The sequence below is a fragment of the Hylobates moloch genome, unplaced genomic scaffold (assembly GCF_009828535.3).
Source record: "Hylobates moloch isolate HMO894 unplaced genomic scaffold, HMol_V3 SCAFFOLD_4, whole genome shotgun sequence".
Taxonomy (NCBI): Eukaryota; Metazoa; Chordata; class Mammalia; order Primates; family Hylobatidae; genus Hylobates; species Hylobates moloch.
Window position 1 is genome coordinate 35159410 of NW_026652279.1, and position 19453 is coordinate 35178862.

At 44.7% G+C, this 19453-nt stretch overlaps 1 protein-coding gene across 5 annotated transcripts in view; it reads right to left on the reverse strand.

The window, feature by feature from the left end:
* Nucleotides 1-19453, reverse strand: part of PLXNA1 (plexin A1) — a 352177-nt gene that overhangs the window by 196908 nt on the left and 135816 nt on the right. For 3 of the 5 annotated variants that reach the window (XM_058437373.1, XM_058437374.1, XM_032149901.2), the window contains one exon: nt 9065-9151. In XM_058437373.1, coding sequence (XP_058293356.1) covers nt 9065-9151 — 87 coding nt within the window. The remainder of the gene's footprint in view (nt 1-9064; nt 9152-19453) is intronic. The other 2 variants (XM_032149900.2, XM_032149902.2) reach the window with 1 other exon arrangement.

A 19453-nucleotide genomic window follows, 5' to 3' on the forward strand; every position in this document is an offset into this window, starting at 1 on the left:
GATGGTTGTGGAGGGGGAGGTGGTGACAGTGGAGGAGGGGGAGGTGGTGATGGTGGAGGGGGAAGTGGTGATGGTGGTAAAGGGGGAGGTGGTGATGGTCATGCAGTGGGAGGTGGTGATGGTGGTGGAGGAGGAGGTGGTGATGGTGGTGGAGGAGGAGGTGGTGATGGTGGAGGAGGAGGAGGTGGTGATGGTGGAGGAGGAGGAGGTGATGGTGGAGGAGGAGGTGGTGATGGTGGAGGTAGTGATGGAGGATGAGGAGGATGAGGTGGTGGTGGTGGTGGTGGTGGTGGTGGTAGTGGTGGCAGCGGTGGTGGTGGCAGCAGCAGGGGCAGGGGTGGGAATGGAAATCTTTTATGAAGTGCTTACTGAGAGCTCCTCCTGGATAAACACTTACTGTGAGCTATCTCATTTCTTCTCATAATGATCCAAATAAGTAGAAACTTTGTATAGATGAAGAAAGTGAAGTTCAGTAAGGAGTAAATCACTTGGTTGAGGTTATAATGGTTAGTATACACGCTGGGAAGCCACGACTTAAAAGCACCTAACTTCAGAGCCTGTGACCGTAACCACTATCCTCACACTATAGTGGAAAAACTGTAGGACTGCGGACAGGGATGCAAGGAGGCAGAGTCCTTGCTATTTATTCATTAGCTGTGTGACCTCTAGGAACAATGACAACAACAGCAGTAGCAAGGATATGTTACAGCAGGCTAGCCTGTAGGTTATGTCCTTTATTACATAAACAGAAATGCAACTCTAATGTCTTCCTTTTAAAGATGAAGGTCCAAGGCTCAAGGGCTTAAGTGACTTCATCATCTCTATAAGGCCAGTAAGTGGTAAAGTCCTAATTCAAACTCAGTTCCCTCTCAATCTAAAAACCCAAGGCTTACAATACCAGGAAACTCTCAAACCACTTAACTGCCTTGGGCCATGTGTGAAAAGAACTGGACTGGGTCAATGGTTATCAATTTCTTTGTATATTCCTGTCTCATTGATCACATTTATCAAAGGACCTGGTCCCACCAGGACAAGTGCACAAAAGCTCATCTTGCTAAGAAAGGCAGTTGTCAATCTCTAAGCAATATGCTATTTCACTTCTCACTTTCAATACACGGCTGAGAACATACAAAATGGTAACTTTTATGGTGGTACCATTACTAAAAAAAGGTGTTAATGGGCTAACCAGTTGGTGGTACACTTCTTCAGCCTAATCTTGTGAAAAACTTTTTCTTTTATTATACTTTAAGTTCTAGGGTACATGTGCACAATGTGCAGGTTTGTTACATATGTATACAAGTGCCATGTTGGTGTACAGCACCCATTAACTCGTCATTTACATTAGGTATATCTCCTAATGCTGTCCCTCCCCCCTCCCCGCACCCTACAACAGTCCCCGGAGTGTGATGTTCCCCTTCCTGTGTCCAAGTGTTCTCATTGTTCAATTCCCACCTATGGGTGAGAACATGCGGTGTTTGGAAAATTTTGATTCAAAACTCTTCAAAAGTCCCTTGAGCTCAGATCCCTCACTCAGCAGGTTAAAGAGTGCTCCCCATGACAGTGGAAGGTGGGCCTCTTCCCCCAGGGAAGCTTTCCTGCTGTATTGTTTTCAGGTCATTGTTAGCAGCTCCCTCTGAATCCCCAGGCTCTAGCAGCTTCTCTCTATAGGCCTCTCACACTCACATCCTCAAGGTAGGGGGCCCTGCTCTGAATCTCTGGTGCAGACTCTGGGCCTCTCTCACTCGCAGAAGTACCTCCTGGCCACATCGGAGTGACCAGCAGGCAGGTGGCGGCTCTTCCAACGAGGCACACCCCTCACTGAACATGTGTCTGGAGACCTCCTCCTTCTCCAGTGCTGGGGAACCTGAACCCTACATGGAACCCAGCATCAGTCTCCATAACAATGCAGGACATGCACCCTCAACACAGCTCACGGGGCCTTCAAGCCAGCACGAGCGAGGCCTCACTTTGTCCTCAATGTCTCTGACAGGCAGTATTTGGCACTGCCAATCACATTCTTCCTGGACTCCTCCACTCGCTGATGCAGGAGGCAGTGGGCGGCAGCATGTGGCGGTGGAAGAGTGGGCTCTGGAGCCTCACAGACCTGACTTCATCTATCAGCCGCGTGCATGGCTTCTGGCAGCTACTTCAGCCTGCTTCCCAGCTTTTGCATTTGTAGAACATGTGTAATATAATCTACCTTACAGGGTTGCTGCAAGGATTCACGATGACTTATGTAAGAGGGCCTGGCACATAGCATATGCTCACAAAATTATAGTGACTGTCATTCTGTAGGACACAGAACTGCCTGTCTGATACTTCCCAATCATCAGCTGGTCATCTCTGTCTCATACGTGCATGCCTAGAATTAAACTCACAACCTTCCCCAAGTGTAGTGGCTCACCTAAATTTTCTCTTTCTCTTAATGGCACCATTATTATTTCTCAGGCCAGCCTGTTTTCCCAGCTGCACCACCTGTGGCCTCCCTTCTCACGTAGCACCTGGCTGGGGCCAAGCTCTCCAGCCAGAAGCCCCAGTTTCTCCACTACCAGCCCTGCATGCGGCCCACTAACATCCTGCTCTCTCCAAACACAGCTCCCACTGAGAAGCCTTCTGGGCAAAGGCTCCCTCCTCCTCTGGAACCCCGCTGCGTCACTGTTTCCTGATTGCATACACACACATTCCCTTCTTTATTCCTGCAAACATTTACTGTGCACCTATTCTATGCCAGACACTGCATCCCCAGCCCTTGGCGATGAATCACCTGATGAATCAGACCAGCAAGGACTGTGCTCGCAGACGCAGAGCAGACAGCCACAGGCGCTAACAAGACAGAGTGTGGAAAGTGCTAGAATATGCACAGGGCTTGAACCTCAGCGGGGGACAGACGATGGAGCAGCAGGCAATTCTGCGGTGCCTATGGGGCACTCCAGTGAGGTGTAGCTCCACATCCAGCCCCCATCCTGTGCCCATGACCCCTGTCTCACAGCACCTGACACAGGGTTTTAGCAACGCTATTAGACTGAATGGACATGGAGCAACCCAGTCAGAAGAGGAGGCACTTAGAATTACAGAACTCAGAGGAGGCAAGAGCCCAGCGGGCCGGGTGCAAACAGATGTGGGCTAACAGCGGGCCTGCCGCATTCTGGCTGTGTCACTCCATAAGGCGAGTAGCCTATCCCTACTGGTCTGTCCTCCAGTCACGTGAGGAGGCAAGGCAAACACACGGATGGGCCTGGGAGGGCCTGGAAGAGGATGTTCAAGGCCTGTAAGGTCCCTGGGATTTGGAAAGCAGATCCTAAGCAGAGCCCTGCAGGCCAGTGAGGAGGGTGCCCAGCAGCGAGGGGCAGCAGAGGCCATGGGGCACCCCTGCCGGGCTGCCTTCCTCAGCTGCAGCCCACTTTTTATGAAGCCTTGAGTGCTGACTCTTTCCTGAGAGCACAGCCAGATGAACTCTCAGCAACTGAACACGCCTGTAACTAACACCAAGGTCATGAAAGGAAGTCTTACCCACCCCGGCCCCCCAGCCCCCACCACCACCACATGACCCCTGCTAGTCACTGCTGCCCCCAAAGGGTAACCCTTATCCCAGTTGCTAACACCACAGATGTGCTGTACTGCTTTCACCCCTTCTGTAGATGGAATCACACAGTTTGCAGGTCCTCTTCCCTACCCGGCTCCTTTGCTCAACAGTGTGTCTGGAGTTCTAGCAGCAGTACCTGCAGCTGTGGATGGCTCACTTTCATGCCAGCAATGCTCTATCATAAATACCACCGGCACTTGCCTCTCTCCTCATTTTCAGGACTATCATGAATGACGCTACCATGGACGTTCTACAGCCTCTCTTCTGGTGAACCTGGGGGCACATCTGGACTGGGTGCAGAATGCCGGGTCCTGGGGCATACCCATGTTCAGCTTTAAAAGATGCTGGCTATCGATCTTCCACAGTGGCTATGCCAACTTACACCCCACCAATGGTGTCTCAGAGTTTAGGTTAAACCACATCCTTGCCAGCACTTGGGGCTGCCTGTCTTTTCCACTTTGGCCATTCTTCTGGGTGTGTAATGGTATCATGTTGTGGTTGTAATTTGCATTTCCCTGATATGTAGTGAGGATGAGCTCTTTTCACATTTGCTGACCACACCTTTTCTTGTGAAGTGGAAATCTTATACTTAATTCCTCCTCCAAACACCTTGTGTAGCTTGTGTTTCCCTACACACCAAGGGACAAGGCAGAGACCAGTGTGCCTGAGATAGGGACGTCTGTTGAGCGGTGTCAGTGAGAAAACGGCAGGGCTCTTGGGATCAGATGATGGTCTTTTCTTAAGAAAGCTCGATCAAAAGCAGGGAGTACAATGGCGGAAAGGGCTGACTGCTCAGAGGCAGTGCAGGGAGGCATGTGAAAGGTGCAGGGAGGAAGACTTCAATCCTGGGGAAAGGAGACAAAGTCCAGGAAGAATACATTTCTCCCTTTCTTCCTGACTTGGTTTTTGACGCTAACCCTGAAAAAGACCTTCTCCACTTCATAGCTGCTGAGTTTGGATAAAGTGAGACGAAGCATTTTACAGAGCTGGGAGGTCCTCTACTCACGGGAAGCCTGCATATGGGCATCCTCCCATCTGGCATCCTAATGCTTGGCATCTCCCTTCCCTCCCAAACCTGACTGTGGGTTTCATGAGGCAGGAGCCACAGCTGTCTGAGCCATCTCTGCGCCTGGCATTTAGCAGGCTTAAATTGATGTGGAGTAAATGAAGGCCAGGCATTTATTAAAGAGGAGAAAGAGGACAGAAATAACATGAAAGAGGACTGGATACTGAGGTCAGGTACTCTGATGGTTGTTTTACACAAACTACCACTCACCCCAAAACAGCTGGCAGGTTAGTCCTAAATCCCCATTTCAAAGATAAGGAAACTAGGCTAGAGAATATAACGACATGCTCAGGGTCACAAGGCTGCTTGCGTGATTGAAGCAGAACTAAACTGAGGGCTGCTGGACCCCAAAGCCTACTCATCCCTACCACCCTACTCAGCTCCATGGTTGACTGCAGAAGACAAGGACTTGGCCAGCCACAAGTGGTCAACTCCATGGGATCTCAGGGTCTCCTTCAGAACCACCCAGCACCAAGGTTTCTACTAGAAGACGATAAAGTGTGCTGGTTCTGAAGAGGCACAAGACCCCCTTAGCCCCATAATAGCTGAATCCAGGCATGGTGTGGGTGAATCCCACTCCTACTTCTTTTGCTTCCTGCAGAAAATTACAAACTGGCAACTGAGCAAAGGCTCTGGAGCCAGGTGTGCAGTGGGAGCACAGCTAAGATGGCAAGGGGTTCAGCGGCCTGACTCAAGCCAGCACAGGCAGTCGAGGGTCTCACCTTCCTGGTCCATATGCCCGTATGGCAGATGCACCTGAATGTGTGTTTGGAGTTCTGAGCTAAGGAATCTGGGAATGGCCAACCCGGAGATCCATTCCTTATCTATAAGGAACATCTGAACCACCGGCCCTTGTGAAGTGAAAATCCATGGAACACAGCTGTACAGGGCATTGAGGCCCTTTGTTTTGGGTTAAATCAAGCTTGTCCAACCCATGGGCCAGAGGCTGCATGCAGCCCAGGAAGACTTTGAATGTGGCCCAACACAAAGTCATAAACTTTCTTAAAACATTATGAGATTTTGTGGTTTTTTATTTTTTTTTTTAGCTCATCAGCCATCATTAGTGTATTTTGTGTGGACCAAGACAATTCTCCTTCCAGTGTGGCCTAAGGAAGCCAAAAGATTGGCCACCCCTGGGTTTAAATGAAGGTTGTCAGGTAGAAGCTGTTAGGGAGAGTGCTAAGTGAAAGTGCTATGGAAACTACATGCTCTTTGTGAGCAGTGGTTCCCTTGCTCAGCCGGCCACGGGGCCTTGCGGTTCTCCTGTCCATCCCACTGCCACCGGACTGTCCCTGTATGTAACTTTTCTGCAGATAAAACCCTATGTCTCATTTGCCAGCTCTGGGGCTCTTGTTTGAGCTCTCAAACATGGTGCCATCCCTACTGAAGTTAATAGGGGACCCGTGCAAAGATGCCTACAGAAATGGACAAAGGCCTTGTTCTGTGACACTGTCAGATGTGCAGAAATACCTGGGGAGTGCATGGTCCCAGCCCGGTGGATACTGCAAGACCATCAGAGAAAAGCCCGATGCAGCCCAGAGAGAAGGCTTCCCCATCCCAGAGAGCAGGTGTTGGGGTCAGGCCACCTTTAATGATAAAAATCCATCTCAGCATGCGTATATGTGTGCATGCACACATGCTCATCCATTAATCCAAACCTGAAGCACTGTGACATGAAACAGAGCCCCCAGTACCACTGTGCACCAGGGAAGGAGCCAGCACTTGCCAGGCGCCCAGCACACACCAACACTTTTACAGGCGTTATTTCCCTTAATCCTCCCATTAACTCCCAGCAGAAAGCATTAGCATCTCCATTTTACAGATGGAGAAACCGAGCTAAAAGGAGGCACAGTGACTGAATTGCTGTGTGGGAGCCAAGGCTCATGGGCTCTGGTGCCCACACTCCATCAGTTACACCATACTCAAAGTTCAGGCTGCTTCTTCAGGTGCCATAAGACCCTCACAAGGCCCCTGTCTGTGTCAATAGCTCACTGCTTTCTATGGGGAAATGGAAACAATATTCCTCACTCAGATCTTGCAGTGTGGCTGTGAGGAACAATTACTCAGAATGATTATAAAGCACAGGAGCCCTACAAAATGGGATTTCCATGCTCAAGAATAATCATCTAGGAAATAAATACTGCAGACAAAAGGGTCCTTAAGTCTCTTCCTCCTTGAAAATGAGTCTGGATTTTGTGCAGGCTTTCCTTACCTGCCAGTCTCAACAGGTAGAAGGTGGAGGCTGACCAGCTTCCACGGTGGACAGCTGCAGGATTCCACCCAGCCTCTTGGATACACCACAGCTCAGCCAACAGCCCCAGGTCTCAGCCTCCCCATCTCAACCTGCTCTCACCCAGGACTGTACTCTGATCTATTTTTGGTGGTCAAGGATGATGCGGCAGCTTATCCAACTTTCCCCCAAACAGGTTTTTACTGTCAATTTCTAAACTTAAAGGAAATGGGGGTAAAAAGGAAAGGGATGTGATGATTGGAAAGTCCTGGAGCCGTGTGTACAGAAGCTGGAAATGTCAAGGTCTGCGAGTATTCAACAAATGAAAGTGGAATCGTATAAAAGCAACAGCTAATAAAAAAAGATTGTCAGATGCTGTGTTTTCCATCTTCCCAGCCATTACAGGAATAAAATTATCCGCGGAGAAGATCGAAAACCTTTTTCAAAACTAATACAATTAAACCTCATTCTTCTGCCTCCTTTCTGCCTTTCCCCCAGCTCCCCTTTAATCCTCCTATCTCCTGCACCAATCTCCATTTCCTGAGATGTTGGAGGTGCTCTCCTTTTTTTTTTATTATCATCGGCAAAATGCTATGTTTAAGAGTCAGAAAGGAGATCACGCTTTTGCACCTCCTTCTGGAAGCATTTAATAACTCTTCATAATCATCTAGGAAACCTCGATTTTTAAAAAGCCCACACCTGCATATGCAAGGAGTTTGGACTTCACTTAATGAAAAGCAAGAAGTCTCATCCAGAATTTCCTCTCCTTTAGCTAAGCAGAGACTTGGTTTCTAGGAGGAGAACTAGGGTAGAGATGAGAGGGGAGAATGACAAGGGGAAAACAGATTTTAGAGAGGCAAAAATGCTGCGAGGCTCTTTCCCTTCTGCCTGAAACAGAGACATGTACACATGCCTCTAGCAGCCAAGCCCAGGAAGGGAAACACGGGGAGCACAAAGGAGACCAACGAATTGCACAAATAAAAAAACAAAACCAAAACCCTGTGTCTATGAACATATCAGCAACTGTGATAATTAGAGCTATGGCTGGTGGAATTTTTTTACCCTTTTCTGGGATCTCAAATCACAACCCTTGTCATTATAAGCTACAGTCAAACCTGTGCATGAGGCTGCTCTGTGAAAGATTTACTTGTTAAGGGCCACTGGGAAAGCAGCTCAGAGGTGCACTGCCATTCCTCAGACTGTGGGATATCACCATCAGCACTCTGTGTTCATGGCATGTCAACTCTGGCCATCCCCTAAACACCGGCAAAGGTGAACAAGCAGGTGTTGATGGGGCAAGGAAGAACCTCTCTCTTTTCCCCCACGGCCTGGAAATCCAGAAACCCACGTTTCTGTCAGCCTCCACTGTGGCATGCCACAGGACAAAACCCCTGTGGAAATCAGGCCCCCTCAAGCAAACTGTCAATTTCAAAGCTCCAAACCGTGACAAATGATTTGCGATTTGCCTGCAGTAAGCTGATGGCTCAGGTTGCTTGGCATGCTGTCTCAGGTATGAGGGGGAACAATTTTTTTTAACCTCCCAACCATCCCCTCCCACATTTTAAGCCATTTCTTTGAAAAATCTGTCATGATCCACAAATTAAACCAAAAAATAAGCAAATTACCAAACGAATTTTCAAGAGTTGTGGGTTTTTTTTTTTTTAAAGGCATGATGATATGTTTTAAATCTCATTCATTTCAAAGGCTTATCCTTAGAAAAGCAGTGAGTGTGCAGCCGTAGTGCACTTTGATCTTCCCGACTCCCAGGAGAAAATCAATAATAAAACTTTAATGTATTTGTATAGCAAGACATCATGTTATTATTATTTTTACCAAATGCAGCTTAACTAAAGTGGAAAAGGTATACTGGGACTCAGCACCGCCCTGTGGTGAAAGTGAATTTTTTTCTAAAATTGAACTACTGTAGAGCCAGCCACATTCAACAAAAAAAGGTGGGGCAGGGGGAGACAATTAAAACCAATTATCTCCATGAATGCAACTTGTTGAAAGGCTCTATTTGGATGCCTGCTGCAAAATGCAGGAGGGCATGTCCAAGGAGTGATTGGCATCTGGGCGAATGGGCACTGGGTCTGCGGACTCCTCTCTTCCCCCATGACAGTGATGTGTTCTGGTCAGATGCCTTTAGGACCTGGCCCCGAGGAATGCAGCCAAGCAGGAGTCTCACCTTCCTCTCAATACGCTCCAGCTGCTCCTTGTAGAAGGTGTCACGGCGTCTTAGCTCTGCCTCTCTGCTCTCCAGCTCCCTGGCCTGCTTGGAAGAGAACAAAGCCCACGTTAGCCAGCAGCGATGGTACTGGAATGGTGCTGCAGGGAGAAGGCGACGGACATTTCTGCTCACATTCACAATGAGAACAATAGCAATAATGAGTTGAAAACCTTATGATATGCCAGGTCATTCACATATATTGTGCTTAATTTTCACAACAATCCTTCAAGGTGGGTAATTACTATAGCCACTTCACAGATAAACAATAACATTTATTGATTATGGGAGTCCTGTTCACAGTTCTCCCACAGTTATTTCCTTTGATCCTTACCACACTTCTAAAGGGCAGGTGGGATCATCATGATCCCCCACTACAGATGAGAAGCCAGATGACAACAGGGGGCCTAAGTAGCTGTCCAAAAGCTCACAGCTATTCAGAGAATAGCTGGGGTCTGAACCTTGGTCAATGCCGGTGTGTCTGGCCGCTGGGTGTGCTGCCGTGAGCCACACAGCTATGTGCTGGCCTTGGTGTCTTTATGCTTGGAACCATGCCATGCCACAGCCTCACGCTCTGAGCTGGAAGGAGCAGGGATCCATGCCTGCAAGAAGACAGGCACAGAGTCAGCTGGAGGGGCGCTGCTCCCTCACCCGCCTGATAGGGATGGCTGAGTCCCTGTTGGAGCACAGGGCCAAGGGCCCTCCCTCCAGATCCAGTTAGGCTGAGGGCTCAGCTCACCAGGGCAAGCAACCTGAGGCTGGCAGACCTCGGGTTGAACCCAGCCCACCCTTAACTAGCTAGGCGACCTTGAACAAGTTCCTGACTTCCAGCTTCCTCAGGTATGATGTGTAAAGCTGGAAGGGACGCATAGCTGTACAGAAGGTTAAAGGAAACCCCAACAGAAGTGGGCAGGGTCTCAACAGGCCTCCAAAAAGGGTCACCAGCACACGGCAGGGCAGGGATGTAAGTCCTGTCACTGGGATACTCATGTCTCCGGAGTCTCCAGGGGCTTCCCAGGCCCAGGCCCCAGGGCCCGCCTCTACCCTCCATGGGTCAAATGTGGAACAACTCCACACTGAGGGTCAGGGTGGAGACAGTCACAGGGGCCTGGGAGCTCAGGAGTGCCTTTTGTGACTGTATGGAGGAATAACAGCATCTGCTTGTTGTCTGTCCCTGTGCTAGGGCTGTGTGCGCTCAGGCACTCCGCTAAGCTCCTGATGGCACTTAATCCTCACTACCCACAAGAGCACAAGCTAGCCAGCAGTAGACTGTGAACCTAAGTTCGTATGACTTTCAAGTCCTTTTTCCTTTTAAGCCACACTATGGCATCAGCACATGGGTTTGAATCACTCAAAAATATGGGGTAAGACATGAACCCAAGTTTTTGAAAGCCCATCTCCCTGGCAATGCTACTCCTGACAGGGAACCTTGCAGAACCACCAGCAGGGTGGTCTGTAGTAAGAGCTGACCACTCACCAGTGCCCCTGAGTACAGAGTACCAGGAGAAAGACTCAGGCCAAAGGGCCACGCCAGGCCAGTGGGCTTGGGTGGCTGGCTGAACCCCTGAGAGTTAAGTTCTAACACCGGCTCTATCACTGAGTGGCCTCTAGGAAGCCTGAGCAAGATGCTCTCTTGTCTGTTTTCCCCTTACCTGTATAAGGGAGAAGAAGTAGTAACCTGGATCCCCAGGCAGCTGCAGAGGATCTAAAAATGCCAGGAAGGCTTCTGGAATGCCTCTGGAATGCCAACACTTCAGAAAAGCTAAATACAAACAGTGGGACTAAATGCCAGGAATTTCTCGCAGGGCTTTTCAAAGTATGCTGCTGAAGCTGTGTCCCAGGAATGCAAGCACGGCTAATCTGTGCTGGGCCTCTCAGAAGTCCAGCACTTAACTGTTACCAATCCCTGGTGCAGTCAGAGGAGAAGCTCGTCTGATGCAATTAAGCAGCCAGTAAAAGAAAGTCTCTGAGGGCTCTGGACCTGCCATTTTTTGACCAGCAATCCCAGCCAAGCAGGAAGATGACATGTGAAGGCAAAACCATCATAAGGCTCTTCAGCTGCCATTCTCTATAGTTAAGTGAAGCAGCAGAGACAAGGAGGTACGTACACACGTCCACCACTATCCCACTGACACACTGCGATGCCTCCTCTGGGCCATGGCTACCAGAATGCTCATCCTGAAGCTTTCAGGGCCTGTGCCAGCAGGATGTCTATGTGAGGAATGGGACGCAGGACTAAAGTGTTGGGCGAAGATGCCTAGCCATCAGAACCTCCTTAGGCTAGAGACTGTTCACACAAACAGGAAGAAACGTTGAGGACATCAAGGCCTACTTTTCTATTCATGTCCAATGCAACACAATTGAGCAGTTAAGAATGAAATGAACTGTTTGGAGAGGGATGAGGCTGTGCCTCCCACTTGAATGAAAACTCCGCGATGTGCACCATATCCCCAACACCTTGGCTTCGTCACAAGTGAGCCACCAAGGTGGTGAACTCACCGCCTCTAATTCATCTGCTACAAAGCACTGCCCACCGGCTCTGCTCATCTGAGATTTAGAATGCAATCCCTATGACTGACAATGGACAGGAGGTGACATGAAAAACGGCTGTAGAAACTGAGTATGACACAAATGCCTGCGTGTCAGTGCTTGGCCCAGAGCAGACACTCAGTGATCTGGCTGTGAGGTATGGAAGAGCACATTGGGCAGCACCCGCCACTCCACACAGTTGCCCCGCAGTCTCATAGTGGCTTCCTAGCACTCATGAGAGGCCATGCAGCACGCAGCACAACTGTGGTTTCAGTGCCTGAGTGTGTCACTTACCAGAACACCATGAAGGACACCTCTATGTGACAGACAGAATTGTAAAAGGGCTGAGGGCACAACAGGGAAGCCAGAGAGAGAATTTCTGCTATCATGAAGCTTAGATCCCAGTGGGAGACACAAATGTGTGTGCAGATAAATAATTTCAGAGAGACGTGCTGGGGAGACCATAAGACAGACTCACTTGTAGGGTTAGCGGGTTGCTATTTTCCCTAAGGAGATTTCTGAGAATGTCTTCGGGGAAAAATTTTGAAATTAAGAATGTTGTCTCTAATATAAAGGTAAAATATCATCACTATGAACATGTACTCAGCAGATGACAGTCTTTGAATAGAGAATTGAGGGAATCTGCATGATTTGGTCAAGGACGTCCTCCAGTCAACAAAACACAGTGAGTTCACACTTTGATGCCTCTACCCTACTCCAAACACATAGCACTGGCAGATAAAATATAGAACAGATGACAAAAAGACATGGACAGGTTCAAAAACAAGATTAAAGTGTCCAACACCAAACAGAAATGCAAAGCAGTGGGTGGGGCTGAAGGCACAGGCCTGCTGGCTCCAAGTCTGGAGCAGGCAGAGGCAGTCAGGAACCCTCTTTATCATGCAGGGTCAGAATAAACCACATTCCGCACAAGCGGGGGCCTGAAGCCAGGCTGGTGACCTGCAGCCTAGGGATCTCCCTAAAATAAGAAGCTGATATAAAAAACTTCTGAAGACCTCCACTGAGGGCCAGGGTTTTCAGTTTACTTAAACCTAGAAAGCCCAGAAGCTACAGATCCCGCCCCTGGACCACAAATGAACCTAGTCATTGAGTTCCTGGCTCTGCAATATCACCAGGACCACTGTGGAGACGGGCCTTAGAAGGCCAAAATCAGACCTGGTCCTGCACTGGGGTGCAGGTGTAGGTGACAATAGAAATATTGAACTTTCCACTCCAAATGAACCTACAAACTGAATCTCAAATATGTGAAGAAATAGAATTTCTAAAAAGGCTACCAATAAAAGCAGTAACTGAAATATGAATTCACTCCAGATGACATTAATTTTATAGGACAATATGACAGAGGATTTCAAAAATCTTTTTATTATGCAAAAATTTAAACACAAGAAAGAAGAATACAGTAAAACCCCAGATAGCCATCAGCAAGCTTCAACAATTAGAAACCAAAGAGATTTCCTTTCATCTCTACCCTCCACCTTTTCCACCCCCAAGTTTCTTACAGATCTCTTCATCTACATAGCTTCAATGTGTTGCTCTAAAAAATAAGGACTTTTAATTTCTAAAACACAACCATAGTACTATTGCATATCAAAAATAATTTAACATGAATTCCTTAACATCATCAGATATCCAGCCAGCATTACAATCTCCAATTGATGAATAATTTTAAATATGCATGTTTAAGTTGCTCAGAAAGATAAAATGAAGTAACTTCTGATTTACAAAAAAGAAATTATGAACCTGAAACAGGCTAACCACCAAATAGGTAAAGATTATACATTTAAAATCTACAAAATAAAAAATGAAATGGATAAGACAAACTCTAAGCTGAGAACAGCAAGGGAAAAATTATCAAACTGAAATGAAGTATGGAGATTTGAGCAATAATGTACCAATAGAAGACAAAGATAAAAAGTCGGGAGGATTGCTTGAGTCCAGGAGCTGGAGACCAGACTGGGCAACAAAGCGAGACTCCATCTTCACAAAAAATAAAAATAAAAAGTTAGTTGGCTATGGTGGCACATGCCCGCTACTTGAGAGGCTGAGGCAGGAGGATCTTTTGTTCCCTGGAGTTTGAGGCTGCGGTGAGTTATGATCGCATCACTGCACTCCAGCCTGGACAACAGAGTAAGACTCTGTCTCAAAAATAACAAACTTAGAGATAAAAAGTCTGATAAAAGCTAAGAACTGTGGAAGACAGACTGATGGTCCAGAATGTGTCTAACAGCTGTTTCAGAAGATGAGGAGGGAAAGACTGGAGAGGAAAAGGGGGTAAGAGAGGGGAAGGAGGACGGAAGCCAGAGTAGAAGGCAGGTGAGAGGATGGGAGGTGGGCGAGGGGAAGGAGAAAGACACTGGTAGGGGTGAGTGAGGGAAAGTGGGAAAGGGGGAGGGGAGAGAGAGGGAGAGGATGGTAAACAGAAAAGACCAAATAAAATTATAGAAATAAGTATAAGTAAATTGGTTACCACAAAAAGCACATGAAGGGGGCCTCTAAGATGGCCCCCGATGATCTCTACCTCCTAGGCCTCATGCCCCTGTGGGATCTCCTCCTCTTGAGTGTAGGCTGGAATTTGAGACTCATTACTAATAAATAGAATATGGCCAAGTGATGGGATGTCACTTCCAAGATTTAGTTTTAAAAGACAGTGATTTCTGTCTTGCTCATACTCTTTTCCTTGTTCACACTGATGAGGCAAGCTTCCATTTTATGAGCTGCCTCCACTACCACTGTGAAGACTGGTCTCAGAAGGCCAAAATTACATAGTAAGACACTGAGGGTGGCCACTGACCAACAGCCAGTGAGGACCAGAGGCCCTTAGTCCATCAGTCCTCAAGGAACTGACTCCTGCCCACAGTCACATGAGTGAGCTTGGAAGCAGACCCTCCCCCAGTGGAGCCTTCAAATGAGATAGCAACCCCGGCAGATACCTTCACTACAAGACCTTAGGGCAGAGGCACCCAGCTAAGCCAGGCCCAGATCCCTGACCCATAGAACCACAAGATAATAAATGTTTCAGTCACCATATTTTGTAATTTGTTACTTAGTAATTGTTAACTAATATAAGATATGAACTGATTAATCTCACCCTTAAAAATGATTATCAATTTGGATAAAAGAAAGGAAAAAAACCCTAACGACTTGCTACTTACAAAAAATCCAAGCCCCCATACTAATGGTCTTAAAGAAAAAAAGAAAGCCTCCACTGGATATAAATATATAGTGTACTGTCTACTGTTTTATTTTGTTTACACAAAATGTTGAGCATTAAATCAAAACTTTAAAAATACACATACACATACACACACACACACACACAAACACGTGTGCGTGCAAAAATAATGACCCTCCATATAGAGATAAAATACTGGAACCAGACACATTAATGGCCCAGACTGGAATTAATACAAAGGGACTTTAAATAACTATGATTAATATGTTAAAGAACCTAGTAGAAAAAGATAAATATCATGTGTGAAGACAGAGAATTTCCACAGAGTGATAAAACTATCTTGCCTCCATTGTTCATGATGAGAAATCAGTCTTTTATATTATTGAGGATTCCTTGTAGATGATGAGTCACTTCTCTCTTGCTATTTCCAAAATCTTCTCTTTGACTTTGCCTTTTGACAGCTTGATTGTGAAGTACTTAGGTGTGGATCCCTTTGAAATCTTGTGCAAAGCCACATACATAGTCTTGGTCTTTTAAAATCCCAGGAATAGTACATGAGCTTTTCAAAGTCTCCTATGGCCACCTCATTCCCTCGCTTTTCTTTTTAAGCTTTCCGGTTACCCTATTGTTTGCCCAAATTGTTATCTACCTCCCCAGGCAGCTATAATATTCAACAATTGCCTCTGCTTGTTTTTGACAAATGTCCTCTGGGAAAAAGCTGTTGGCACTGGGCGACCTCTGAGTCAGGTTGTATAAAGACAGCCTTATAAGCGGGGTCTCTTTCAGGGAATCACCAGACAAGAAAAATAATGACATTTCTCTGGGAATGGGGCTTTGAAGGAGGTCCAACCCTTTTCTGCCCCTTCTGGTGGCTGGCAGGCTGCAAGTCTGCACTGTGCCTGTGGGCTACAGGTTTTCAGGGCTACTGTGGAGCTGCAGGGGAAACAGGGATGGGACATGATAAATTAAAATGCCACAAAGCTCACTTTTCTTACTCAGAGTCATTCATTTTTTCTTGAACAAATGCTCCTGGATTGCTGTAAACCTTTGGTCAATTTTCAGAGTTCTGAAAAAATAGATTCTGACTAGTTTTTCCAGTTTTTTCATTGCTTTTATGAAAGAGGATTTTTAGAGGCCCTTATTCTACCAGTTTCACTGACACCACCGGAAACTATAAAACAGAACCAAATGGAAATGCTAGAAATCCATTTCTAGCATGATATGGCATGAATTCATGGGTTTATTAGCATACTGGACAGAGCAAAGAATCAGTGAACTTGAAAACAAGGCATTATAAATTATCTAAATTAAAACACAAAGAGACAAAAGAATGAAAAATAAAATGGAGCAGGGCCCCCAAGATCAACAGAATAATATTAAATATCCAAAGCATACATTTAATTGGAGTCCCAGTAGAAGAGAAAAGTGGGGCAAAAGAAATAAGATATATGGCCAAGAATTCTCTGGAGTTGATTGAAGACAACTAAGTCTGAGACAACAAATCTGAGAAGCTCAGAAAAATTCCAAGCAGGATGCTTTTATAAAATTCTTGAATAATTCCTTAAGTAATGGGATATTTTTGAACATAGATTATGTTTTTGAAAAATAATTTCTAGAGCAACCCTTAAAAAGTAACCTAAAAAGCACAAATAGTCAATAGAGGAGATCATAGAATTCTAAATATATTGACTCATCCCCACTCTCCCCCACCAAAAACAAACCTGCAAGAAAGCAGCAAAGAGGAACAAAACAGATGAAACAAACAGAAATCAAACATCAAGATGGCTGATTTAAATAGTCACATCAGAAATTACACCAAATATAAACCAACTTAGCCCTTGTATTAGTTCCTATTGCTATGGTATGGAATTACCAGAAACTTAGTGGCTTAAAGCAATATAAATGTCTTCTCTTACCATTCTAAAGGTCAGAAGTCTCAAACAAGTCTTATTTGACTACAATCATGCTAGTGGCAGGGCTGTACCTTTCCGGGGGTTCTAGAGAAGAATCTATTTCCTTACCTTTTCCAGTTCTAGCTAGTTCCTTGGCTCATGGCCTCACATCACCCTGACTTCTGCTACCCTTATCATATCTTCTTTTCTGTCTCTCCTGCCTTCCCCCTTCCCTCATAAGGACCTTGACATTACACTGAACCCACCTGGATAACAAAGGATAATCTCCCCATCACATATCCTTAACTTAATCACATGTGCAAAGTTCCTTTTGCCATGTGAGAGAAAACATGCACAGGCTCCAGGTACTAGAAGGTAGACATCTTTGGGGGGCCATTATTCTTCCTATCACACTCCCCAGTGAGAAGGCAAAGTCCTAACTTTGTGTTATCAATAAGAAATAGCTTTTAAATACAAAGACACAAAAATTTGGCAAAAAAACTGAAAAAGATATATTGTGCAAATGCTAAGTATTAAAAAGGTGGTGTAGCTATATTAATATTAGTTAAAGAAGAACTCAAGGCAAAAAATAAGACCAGATATAAAAAGGGGCAGTTCATAATCATAAAAGGGACAATTATTCAAGAATAACAATTCTAAATGTATAGGTACTTATAATAAAACTCCTAAATACATAAAGCAAATCTGAGAGACTAAAGAGGAATATAAATAAATCCACAATCACAGTCAAATACTTTAATATCCTGCTCTCAAAATATTGACAGAACAAGTAGACAAAAAAATCAACAAGGATATGGAAGATTTGAACAGTATTATCATCCAACATGACCCAAATGACATGTATACACCACTACATCTAACAACAGCAGGAAACACATGCTTCTCAAATACACATGGAACAGTCACTGAAATGGACCACATCTTGAGCTAATAAGTTTAAAAGGATGAAATCATACCAAGTATGTTCTATAATCACAAAAGTATTAAATTAGAAATTGTAAGACACCCAGAAAATCCTTACTGTTGTAAGACACCCAGAAAATCCTCAAATGTTTAGAAAATAAGCATATTACTAAATAACTCACCAGTCCTAACCAAAAGAAAAAGTAGTTTCTAAAAATAGATTTGGAAATGACAGATAATGCAATTAGCAAATGAGGACTTTAAAACTGCTACTGTAAGCATGTTGAAGGATTTAAAGAAAATGTAAACATAATGATATAAATGGAAGCTACTGAAAAGTACCAAATGGAATTTCAAGAGCTAAAACGAAAGGCTGAAAAAGTGAATACTACCTCAGGAACCTGTGGGACAATTTCAATATCAAGTGGTCTAACATACATGTAATTGAACTCTTGGGAGGAGACAGTGGTAGTGGAAAAATATTTGAATATTTCAAGAATAGATGAAAAATTCCCAGATGTGTTCAGAAATATAAACCATAATCCAATAAGCTAAACTAACCAACAATATACACAATGTGATGAATGCAGTAATGGAAATATAAAAATTATATATCTGATCATTTAAAAATACATAATTTTCCTTGATTTACAAAACAAAACATAAGCTTTACCCCCAAAGAATTTCTCAGTCCAGATGGCTTCACCAATTTTGTCAAATATTTAAGGAAGAAATCATACAACTTCTAAGAAAATTCTTTCAGCACATAGAGGAGGAAACACTTCCCAACTCATTTTATGAGGCTGCTATAATGATACCAAACCAGTATTCCTCAAGAAAAGAGATGTAAAAATCCTTAATAAAAAAATTGGCAAATCAGTTCCATCAATGTGTAAAAAAGATAATACCCATAACCAACTAGGGTTTATGCCAGCAGGATGCTGGCATAACAACATACTTCACCACATAAACAAAGAATAAAAAGACAATCATACGATCATTTTCAATAGATGTAAGAAAAGCATTTGACAAAATATGACATGATTCATGGAGAAAACTTCTAGAAAACTAGTAATAGAAGAAAGTTTCCTCAACTTGATGAAGGACATGTACCAAAAAAATCTATATATAATATCATGCTTATTGGTGTAATATTGAAGGCTCTTCCCCTAAGAAGCAGAGAAAAAGTTTAAAAAGATTTAGAGTATCTGATTAATAAAATTAACAAGGTTGGTTTAACAGACATATTTCTAGAATCTCTACTCCCAAAATTAAATATCTACATTCTTTTACAGATGAATGGAACATTTTAAAAACATCCCACTCTCATGGGTCACACCCACAAAAAAAAAAAAAAAAAAGAATTTCAGTGCAATGAAAAGGACAGTTAAAATGAGTCGTGGTGAAATGTCTTCTTAAATAATTTGTGGGCTAAGATAAAATAATGATAGAAATTTCAAAATTACAAGAATAAAAGTTCTACATTTAAAAAATGTGTGATACAGCTGATGTGGTATCTGTGAGGTAAATGTACTTAGACGCAAAATTGAGATGTAAGCAAATTACGCATTTCATATATGAATAAAATAGGATTCAGATTAAGTGATTTGCTGCATTATCACACAAGAGCAGGACTACGAAGACAGATTCCTGACTCCCGGGTCAGCAACCTCACATTTGGGGACCATGTCATTCCATCCTGAGCTGTGTGCTTTGACAATGTAAAAATCATTGGATCACCAAACTGAACTAATCTAAGAACATGTATTATAACCATGCTTCTCAAATGTTTAAAGTGCATTTGAATCACCC